Source organism: Coenobita brevimanus, chromosome 117 (assembly GCF_032717465.1).
Source record: "Coenobita brevimanus isolate Jiangsu-jjx chromosome 117, ASM3271746v2, whole genome shotgun sequence".
NCBI lineage: Eukaryota > Metazoa > Arthropoda > Malacostraca > Decapoda > Coenobitidae > Coenobita > Coenobita brevimanus.
The window spans coordinates 6,701,708-6,712,764 of record NC_137070.1 but is presented as its reverse complement, the minus strand read 5'-3'; the positions used below and the strand labels follow the sequence as shown (position 1 = coordinate 6,712,764).

The 11,057-nt window shown below is 54.1% G+C and overlaps 1 protein-coding gene across 1 annotated transcript; it reads right to left on the bottom strand.

Annotated features, from left to right (window-relative positions):
• Positions 1–10,061: 10,061 nt before the first annotated feature.
• On the bottom strand, positions 10,062–10,433 carry LOC145419147 (histone H2B-like). The gene has a single exon (XM_080287386.1). It carries the CDS (start codon positions 10,431–10,433, stop codon positions 10,062–10,064), a length of 372 nt encoding a protein of 123 aa, XP_080143512.1.
• Positions 10,434–11,057: the final 624 nt, after the last annotated feature.

The following is an 11,057-nucleotide window of genomic DNA, read 5'->3' as shown; positions in this document are numbered from 1 at the left end:
AGTGTCTACAGCTGCTGCTCAGACCCAGTAGTAGTAGTAGTAGTAGTAAGTGTCCGCTCCGCTCCCGGCACCAACAGTGATGACGACCCCGCTGTTGTTGTTGTTGTGATATTCGTCCCAGATCAGACTGGGACACGGGCAAATAAGTGAGCCCGTTACAGGTGCGCTAGCATGCGCTGCTCATATTAGCGAGGAGGGGGGTGGCGACTGACCACCCGCAGCAGAAGTTCCATCGGCAAACGGGCAACAATGGCAGAGGCATCACGGACATCATCCCCAGATGGCACAAAAGCACCTCCCAAATGCGAGCGGAAGATGTCAGTGACAGGACACCTTAGTATATAATGAAGGAGGGGCTCCGTCTCCCTCTCTAAGCAATGTTCACACGAGTCAGGTTCCACCCCAGTGATCTGCTTATAACATAAAAAGCCAAGCCGCAAGCGCCTGAGCCTCACAAGCAAAAAATTCGGCAGACCTGGGGGGGGCTGCAGCTGGGAGTATGATGTAGCAGCGGCATACCACGTGGCAGAACGGGAGCCCTCTGATACCACTAGCCTATGCTCTTCCAATGACAACTGCCAGATTGTAGCAGTGAAAGACTTGACAATCTGAGCCCGGCCTCTGCCGAATGGGAACGTGACAGCAGGAAGGGAACACGCAGAGCGTGCAGCCTCATCCGCCAACTCGTTCCCGTGGATGCCAACATGCCCCGGGAGCCAGTGCAGGACAACAGATGCACCCCTGCAGACCAGGAGAGAGGCGAAGGTGTAAATCGCCGACAGCAAAAAGACATTATCCTTGAGGGAGAAGGAGCGGAGACCCATGATGGCAGAGAGCGAGTCCGAATGGACGACCACACGGCGATATTGATGGTGGTGTGCATGCCGCAAAGCCCCCAGTATAGCCGCCAGCTCTGCCTGGAACACAGAGGCCCCCTGTGAAAGCCGCCAAGACTCCACCGTGTCCCCAAAAATGAAGGCCGCCCCTGCAGCACCATCAGCCGCCACAGAACCATCGGTGTAGTACACAGCCGATCCCGGAGATCCCAGAGCCGCAACCCGGTGGAGACCATCCTGACGGAGGAGGGCAGGGATGGTGCCACGGGGCTTGGCACGTGCTGGACAAATCAACTGGAATGGGGGAGGCTCCCATGGGGGCGGATACTCAAACCCAGCAAAGGGTGCATCAGGGACCTGGCAGATGGAGTCAGCAGCCCCCATGTCATGCAACATAGCAACCGTTGCTCGAGCCCAGTCTCGCCGAGGGGCCGGGTCAGGAGGGCGTGACAAGAGCCTCAGGAGGAGAGCAGAGACAGGGAGAGTGGGTCTGCGGTGTACCAGCTGCAGAGTAGTTGCTGCAGCACGGAGCATAATTCTACCCCTCAAAGATGGGAAACTGCTCTCCAACCTCAGATTGACCAGCCGGGTCCAAGGAGGCGCATGCAGAATGACCCGCAAAGCGTCATTCTGCACGACCTCAAGAGACTGAGAAACCCGCGGGGCAAGACCAGTCAAGCATATGGCACTGAAATCTACCCGCGAACTAATCGCGTGTGTGTAAATAGTTCTTAGTACCATATAGGAGGCCCCCAACCTCTTCTTGGAGGAGAGGGAGCGAAGGGCAGAGAGACGCGTGGACGCTCGCTCACGCAAATAGCAGACATGGCTCACAAAGGTGAGGTTACTATCGAACCACACCCCAAGATACTTGTGGACGGCCACGAAGGACAGCTGGTGACCCCCCAGCACGAGTGGAAAATGTGGGGGAAGGAGGCCAAAAGGCAAACACTTTGACTTGGCAAAGTTGATTTTGAGGCCAAGTTCTGAGCATTTGCCATACAATCTGGCCAGAGCCTCGTTCGCCTGGGCAAAGCAGTCCCTCCTGGTAAAGATCAGGGCCAGATCATCGGCATAAGATAAGAGGGTGACCCCACGACCGAAGTCTACATCAAGGAGCCCCTCCACCAGAACGTTAAAAAGGAGAGGGCTCAACACACTCCCCTGAGGAGTACCATTCTGGTAGTCATAAAAGGGGGAGAGACGCCCCTGAAATCGGACTCCTGCTGAGCGACCACAAAAGAAGTCACTAACCCATGACAAAAGCTTACCGCCCACCCCCCGAGCCGCCAGAGCCTGCAAGATGACCGCAGGGCTTGCCAGCTCGAAGGCCTTCTCGAGGTCGAGGAACACCGCCATCCCCACACCACCCCGAAGCTCCCCAAGGAACGATGCAAGGCAGTGAGAAGCACTCCTGCCAGGATGATAAGCAAAGATCCTTGGGTGAAGCGGACCCAGTCTCCATGCAAGACGCGCCCGCACAACTCGCTCAGCCGTCTTGGCAATACAGCTAAGGAGGGAAATGGGGCGCATGGCACCGGGAGCATTTGGCTTCGGGATAGGGTGAATGACAGCAGCCTTCCACAAACTCGGGAGACGCCCTTCAGACCACGAGAGGTTGAGCAGGACCAAGAAGCCGCTCCATACCACAATCTCCCGCATGTGACAGGATGGAGTATGTCAGCCCATCAAGGCCTGGAGCAGTGTCCGCCCTGCGCCGCAAAGCTGCCAGCAGCTCCCTACTGGTGATGGGGCAATCGGCTGGGTCAGACTGATCACACGCCGCCTGGACAGCCACAGCACGAGAGTCGGACAATTGCTCTTGAACAGCCAAGACTGATCGCGGGAGATTGGAGGAAGCGGAGCGGTCAGCAAAGTGCTGAGCCAGGCGGTCGGCCTCTGCAACAGGGTCGGGATGCGAAGGCGGACGGGAGGGACGTGGACCAGAGACGGACCTGATTCTCCTCCACATCTCACGAAGTGTGGAGTGAGAATCAAGGGTGCGACACCATACAATCCACGCCTCCTCCCTAAGGCGGCGCTTCTCCACAAGGACATGACGAGACACGGCAAACAAGCACCGGCGGCACGGCGGCGGCGGCGCCGCCGGTACTGTCTGCGCGCCGCATTAAGCCTGCGGTTCAGCTCTTTGACCCTATCGCAGTAGAACCAACCGTCCCGGTAGCACCTTGCAAAGCGCTTCCGCAAAGGGATGGCAATAGAAGCAGCCTGCCGAAAGACAGCGGCAACCTGATCTGCACAACTCTCTAGGTCCAACGCCGGGGGAGAGGAGGAGAAAGCGAGAGTGAGGGCCTTATCAAAGGCTTCCCAATCTGCCCTGCCCACATCCCACCGTAGCGGAGGCGGCTCGAAGAGAGGGAGGGGAGGCAATGGCAGGTCCACCACAATGGCAAAGTGATCGCTCATAAGGTAGGGATGGAGCGACCACACAGTGGAGCCTGCTAGAGGAGTCGAGAGGAAGGCCAGGTCCAGCCGACCTCCACGGACATGTGTGGGTTCGTTGACATCATTCAGCAGGGATACACCACCCACCTCCTCCAGAGTGACGGAAATGTGCCGACCTGCCTCGTTGGAGGGGAGAGGCGAGGACAACAGAGCATGGTGTGCGTTGAAATCGCCCCCAATGTATACCGGTCCCCCGGCAGCCTGGGAGAACAAGTCCCCCAGCTCCAGGGCTGCCCGAGAACTACGGTACACATTGTACACAGTAAGGGGCGACCCCGCCAAGTGAAGCACCACGCCCTGGACCTCCACACCATCTCCACAGAAGGGAGGGGGTACACAGCTAGTGGAGGCAATGTGGTCACGGACCAGTATGGCACAGCCCCTGGACACACCACGCTCACGAGGGAGGAGATGGGCGGTATAACCCGCCAAAAGAAAGGAGGAGCCCTACGACAGAAGGGTTTCCTGCAGCAGAATAAGATGCGGGCGATCTCTGACGGCCACCCTCTTGAAGGAGGGTAGCTTGCTCATTGCCCCAACACAGTTCCACTGGAGGAGGCGAAGGGAGACGACCTCCCCGCATCCAGAGACAGACTGAGGCGGGGATCGCCGACCCCGAGTCAAAGGAGGAGTTGATGGAAGCACCTGAGGGGCAGACGGGAGTCGGGGAGTGGCAGGAGTCTGGGCACGACGGGGCCGAGCCCTGACCCCAGCCCTGGACGCCTTCTGTGCAGTCGTCCATGTGGGCGAGCCCGACTTCCGAGGGGCACGAGGAGGCCTGCCCGAGACAGGAGCAGGGGTCCTCGCCGCTTGCCGACGCTCCACTCCAGCCACCTGTCGATCACAGCCACCAAGGGGCCTGACCCCAGCTGAACCCCCAAAGCCCGAGCCACTGCACTCGTGATGGCCTCCGCCATCTGAGCTCCAAGGTGACGCAGCTCGTCCTTGGTAAATAGCGGTTCCTCTGGAGTAGACGCTGAGACACTGGCGCTGTCACAGGAGCCGCCCGGGAAGGAGGAGGTGAGGGCACCCGAGCCACCGGGGTCGCTGGATGGTGAACCTCTGCCACCGCACTGGCTGTCCTCAAAGCAGGTGTCAAGGGGGAAAGGCCGACTGGCTCAGAACCGGTGGGCCTGGCTCCTGAGCGGCGCTGCTGACCCCAAACAAAAGTGCCGGGGGAGCGGGTGTCGCTATCGATGCCTGTTGCTGCCGCACCCAAGAGACTTGCCCCTCCCTGCCCTGAGTCACCCTCTTCACCCTCGCAGGGCAGCTGGGATGCCAGGCATGGTGAGCGCCTGCACAGTTGGGACAGCGGGCGGCGACCGGCTCCTTCGCCTTGAACCTCGCAAGGCACTGCTCGGTTTCGTGGGAGCTGCTGCACATCCCACACACCACAGGTCTGTTGCAGTTCGCACGGTGGTGGCCGAACCTCTGGCAGCGGAAGCATCGCAGCGGCTCTGGAGTGTAAGGGCGCAGCCAGTACACACCCCAGTTCCCCAGATCTAGGGAGGGAACAAGAGGGCCCCGGAGGGTTACGAACACCTGCAGCGTCTCCTCCCGAGTCCTCTGGTGCTGACACCTGGTCGCCTCCTCTACCAAGTCGTGTTGGAGCAGGATGTCCACAGGCATACGGCGAGGGTATCCCATCACCACGGCCTTGGTGACCTGTCCGCCCCGTGTTAGCTCTACCACCTTCACGACAGCTGCCTCGTCCTCTGCCACCGCCTTGAGTTGCAGGTATGCCTCCTCTGTTGCTGGAATCAATACACAGCTTTCGTCCCTCCCAAAGCGATTGGTCACAGCAAGACCCGGCAGCTGCCTCTCCAGGGCCGCAACTGCGTCAGAAGCTGGTGGTGTAGCCCGGCTGCAGAGGAACCCTGAAAGCGGGGAAGGAGGAGCGGGGAGGAGGGGAGCTGCCACCGACACAGAAGGCGAGGTGCAGGTGGAGGCCTTTTGTAGCAGGCGCTGAAAAACCCTGGGCTGCAGGCTTGGTAACGGGTGAACGCCAGCCCTGCGAGTTACAAGGGTAAACCCTCAGCACTCTCAGAGGCATCAGCATCAACGGCGGGATTGGCAGCGGTAGCAGTGGTGGCAGAAGGAGCAGTGGTGGGGGCTGGAGACAGAGGAGCAGGCAGAATCACGTCCATCCCCTCATGGCGACGGGCGACCTTCCTGGGTGCAGCAGAGGAGGAAGCAGAGGAGCCAGAGACAGGACTCCCTGGACAAGCTCCGATCGCCAGCAGATACAGTTGAGCTGTCTCCTGATTCATGCCGCACCCTCTTCTTTCCAGAAGTTAAGCACTTCTTGCCCTTGTCAGTAGGTGGGTGGGTGACCGATAGTGAGTCACATCGAATTGTGGCAGCTCCTGGATGGGTGACCGCAGCCATACCCTCACCCAACGCCCCAGGAACCGTCCCAACCCTTTCTCCAGCAGTGAGGACTCTAGCAGAAGGATCAGGTATCGGGATCCTCGATGGCAGAGGATTCCTCGAAGACCCTGGGGGTCTAGACCTAGCCTTGCCTGCCATGACAGACAGGCAGAATCACTCACACAGGCACGCACACAAACACAAACAAGCACACAGAAACACAGGAAGGAGCCTACCTACTGTGGTGGAAACTGCCCCCCCGCTAGCGGAGGGCGAGACAGCCCTTGCCACAGCCCCGAAGGTCTTGCCTACTCCTAGCCCTAACCAGAGTTTTGGCTCACCCCTGCAGCTTCCTATAACCACCCCGACTACGGGGCCCCCTTGTGTACCAGGCCTGCGCCTGGAAACCGCGGGGTTCGGCTTCGTACCACGTACCAGGGGAACACTAAGAGCCGGAAAGGAAATACAGTAAGAGGCAAAAAGAAACCACTGAAGGGCGAGTGCGCACAAGCGTGAGCACCCCAGTACACAACAGTGGCTGGAGACCAAGGCGTGGTCAGGATGAAGGCGGCGAGCAACGACAGCAACAACACCTCAAAGCACTGTCGAGAGACAAGAAAGGCAGAGCAGCTCGATCAACGGCGAACCGGAGAGCTGTTACCCTTGTTGAAACAAGACAGGAGCAGGAGATGTTGTCAGTGTGGAGGCAGGCAGCAGAAACGCGACCCCGCTCGCCAACCACCCTTATATAACCCAGTCTCGGTCGTGCAAGTACGAACCTTATCCATCTAACCTTGATTTCAGGCCTAGGCCTTACCCCAGCTCCCAGGAGGCCAATCCTAGAGAGGTGTCGTAGCCAGGTCACGCCGCAGGGCATGCCAAATTTTGCAAGCAAACCAGGAATTGCATCGAAAAAGCATGAACAGTAAATCACCGCCATGTACATCACACCCCGACCACTCACACGCCGCCAGTCCTGAGACAGGCGACATAAAAGGCCGCTGCCAGGCGCGGTGCGCCGACACTCTCGCTCTTCTCGCTCCCTCAGTCACGCTCAGCCATGGCTCGTACCAAGGAGACTGCACGTAAGTCCACTGGGGCAAGGCCCTCGCAAGCAGCTGGCCACCAAGGCCGCTCGCAAGTCCGCCCCTGCCACCGGCGGCGTCAAGAAACCCCATCGTTACAGGCCTGGCACTGTGGCCCTGCGTGAGATCCGTCGCTACCAGAAGAGCACTGAGCTGCTTATAAGGAAGCTGCCATTCCAGCGTCTCGTCCGTGAGATTGCCCAGGACTTCAAGACTGACCTGCGCTTCCAGTCCAGTCCTCTGCCGTCATGGCTCTGCAGGAGGCGTCTGAGGCCTATTTGGTCGGTCTCTTTGAGGACACCAACCTGTGTGCCATCCACGCCAAGCGTGTAACAATCATGCCTAAGGACATCCAGCTGGCCCGCCGCATCCGTGGCGAGCGCGCCTAAGGCGAGAGACCCCTCACCTCGATCGAAAGAAATCTCGGCCCTTTTCAGGGCCAAAACCCTTTTTCAAAGAGAGATGATGACAGACCCTCAGTTTAGGTTTCCATATATCAGCTCTTGCTTCTCCGCAGCGAAGCATGCTCACACACACACACACACACACACACAGACAAATGAACCCCATTACTTACCTACATGCATTCATTCATTCATTTTTTTTTTTTTTTTTTAATCACTCATTTACTTTTTTTTTTTTTTTTTTTGAAGGGGGGGGGAATACTTGCCTATTCGTTTGTTTCTTTTATTGTTCTGTTGTTCACGTCGCAGTTTTTGTTTTCGTTATTTGCCTGTTTCTTTTACTTACTCATCGATTCACTCACGCCCTCATAAAGGTACACAGGTTCGCACAACGAGAAAGTCATTCCCGCTGCATATTAGGAGATGCTCTCTATCCGGCATGAACGCACGGTGAATTCTTCAGTTACTATGCTGGAAAAAAAAAAAAAAAAAAAAAAAAAAGTGAACCTGAACCCATCGATTTTCGCCTGCAGTTGTGCTCGTGTATGTATGTTTCTACTGTACCTATGTATTTGTGTGTCTTTGTGAGCATGTATGTCTGTGTGTACGGACGTATGAGGACACACACACACACACACACACACACACACACACACACAAACGGACGAATGAACTGTACTTATATAGTTACATACATACATGCATTCATTCATTCATCCTTTTTTCAATCATTCATTTCCTTTTTTTTTTTTTTTCGGGGGGGGGAGGCAACTTGCCTATTCGTTTATTTCTTTTGTTGATCTGTTGTTAACGTCGCAGTTTTTGTTGTCGTTATTTGCCTGTTTCGTTTACTTCCTGATCGATTCAGTCACGCCCTCATAAACGTACACAGGTTTGAACAAGGAGAAAGGCATTCCCGCTGCATATTAGGAGAGTCTCTGTACCCGTTATGAAGGTTTGACAGTGGCCACGAACGCACGGTAAATCCTTCAGTTAATATACTGAGAGAGAGAGAGAGAGAGAGAGAGAGAGAGAGAGAGAGAGAGAGAAAGTGAACCTGAACCCATCGATTTTTACCTGCAGTTGAGCGTGTGTATGTATGTATGTAGGTTGTATGTTTATACTGTACGTATGTGTGTGTCTCTGTGAGCCTGTATGTCTGTGTGTATGGACGTATGAGGGCTTGTGTGTATGTGAGCATGACTTAGTGTGTACGTACATGTGTAGGTCACTGCGTATACAGTATAAATGTATTTGTGCACATGTGTTGGTGTATGTACGTACAGATTGTAGACTGACATGAATATGCATGATACGATGTCATGCCTGTATTTACTGTACGCCTGTTGAGTGAGTTTGGTTGGTACGGTCGGCCTAAGAAGTGCCGGCGGAGTGTCCAGAAGTTTTCGGTCAGCGATAGTGTCCATACTCTTCCTTATATCTGAACGAGGTGAAACCTAATACGTAAAATTGTTAAAAAAAATTAAAAAAATAAAAAAATAAATCCATGACCAGTTATCTGTATATTTCCAAATTATTGTAGGAAGCAGTTGGTTAGTTACGATAATAGGAATTCGTAAACGGAACTAATTGATATTTCACAATTGTCGCTCAGGGAGAGTCGGGAATAATTATGTTGTGGAGTTCAAATCTAGCATGGTAACAGGCAGTGATTTTTGGGTAGCGTAAGACTGAACAAAAGGGAGCTTCAATGAACATGGGAAATGATTAATTATTAGTTATAAAATAATTTTCCCCGACAATACTAGGGAATAATTTCAAGTCATTTAGTTCCGTTTCCAATGTCTCCATGGACGACGACAGAAAGAGGGAAGGAGGCGTAAGCCAGTAAGCTATTTTAAATGTTTCGATCAACACGCACGAAAGGAGATAACATTCACTCAAGGACATGCAGTTATTACAGTGCCTTTGGCCAGTTTCCCATGAAGAAAAATCTCCGGATTATTTCATATAAGACAGAGGGCTATCGGTGGGGGAAAAAAAAAAAAAAAAAAAAAAAAAAAAAAAAAAACCGACCGTACATCAGAGTCGCAGCTCCTTGGAGAATGCTACCTTCTGTCAGTGTCTGATATCCTCAGTGCATAATCGATTCGCAAGAGTAATAAAATGCAGAGGTTCATAAACAAATCATTGAGTTCAAAACTTCCAACTAAGCATTTTCTGTTGAGCAGGAGATTAGAGTTTATTAAAAACACACACACACACACACACACACACACACACACACACACACACACACAGTGACCGGGAGTTATAGGCGTACTGGCCACCGCGCGCGAAGTTAATACATTTCACATTCATTCAAATCGGGAAAGATAACTAAGTGTTACCATCTAATATAGCACTGCCTCCTGTTATTCATCTTACATCCTTATTTTCGCGATATAATAAATACGTTATTTGGCATGACGTGATGAAGGCATTGAATGTTTACCTTATATTCACTGTTTTCATAGAACGTATGGGAGTGGAGAGTGACCAAAGCAATCTGAAACTATGCCGTCACTTCTTGGGGCGACGGTGCGTTGTTGTTGTTGTTGGTTCTCCAGATGAACCCGAAGGCGCCCACGCCCATATTTACTCTTTTATTTTGACACTCTTGTTTTAACCCCCAACCCTAGTTCAAAACATTTCGATTGTGCCCATCCCAAACCACCGTTGCGGAAAAGAAAGACATGAAGGGAAAAAAAGGAAGAAAGAAAGACATGAAGGGAAAAAAGAAAGAGAGAGAGAGAGAGAGAGAGAGAGAGAGAGAGAAAGGTCGATAAACCAGAGTTCCTGAGAGGATAAATTGTAAGTCTGTCTTTCCCCTTTTTATCGAAAATCTTGTGGCTCCGATTGGAACCGGAAATGTTGAAATGGCCAAGAGCGTAACCTCTCTACTTTGAGGAGGTGTACTTGGTGACAGCCTTGGTGCCTTCAGACACGGCGTGCTTGGCCAGCTCGCCAGGGAGGAGCAGCCTGACGGCCGTCTGGATCTCCCGGCTGGTGATGGTTGAACGCTTGTTGTAGTGTGCCAGGCATGAAGCCTCTGCAGCAATGCGCTCGAAGATGTCATTCACGAAAGAGTTCATGATAGACATCGCCTTGGAGGAAACGCCGGTGTCAGGGTGGACCTGCTTGAGCACTTTGTAGATGTAGATGCTGTAGCTCTCCTTCCTCCTACGCTTCTTCTTCTTGTCTCCCTTGGCAATGGCCTTCTGGGCCTTGCCAGCCTTCTTAGCAGCCTTTCCGGAGGTCTTGGGTGGCATGGCGTCGCTGACGAGTCAGACGGTACTACTACTATGTGCACGGTGCGGCAGCGAGCGAGAGACTGAGTCGACATGGGGGACGCAATACAACAATGCAATACAATGACGTATAGAAAAGGGGGGGAAAGGAAGGAAGGTAAAGAATGATTGTGTATATGCGCTTGCTGAAATCCTGATATGTGATTGCTGCCCGATCGCAGCCCGGCTTCTGCCTCGTTCCCATTCGCGGGTGGGATGGGGCCGGATCGGGAAGACGGGTATTGAAGGGAAGGTCGCGGGCGGGTGACGCATTAGTCTTCTCCTGAAGGTCTTCCTCCTACTCCTCCAGCGACGACGAAGACGATACTACTGCTACTACTACCACCATGTCCGGACGTGGCAAGGGAGGCAAGGTAAAGGGAAAGTCTAAGTCCCGATCTAGCAGGGCTGGGCTCCAGTTCCCCGTCGGCAGGATCCACCGTCTCCTTCGTAAAGAGACTCGTCAGGTCGTTGTCACCCTGCAGGGTCCTCTGATCCCTTCCATCGACCTAGGGAACTGGGGAACGTATCACCTTCGCCCCTTCACCCCGGAGCCTCTCCGTTGTTACCGCTGCCAGCGCTACGGGCACGACCGTGCCAACTGCA

Bases quoted from the DNA above. Each gene is read 5' to 3' on its own strand.
- LOC145419147 (XM_080287386.1), bottom strand. From the start codon at position 10,433: ATGCCACCCAAGACCTCCGGAAAGGCTGCTAAGAAGGCTGGCAAGGCC.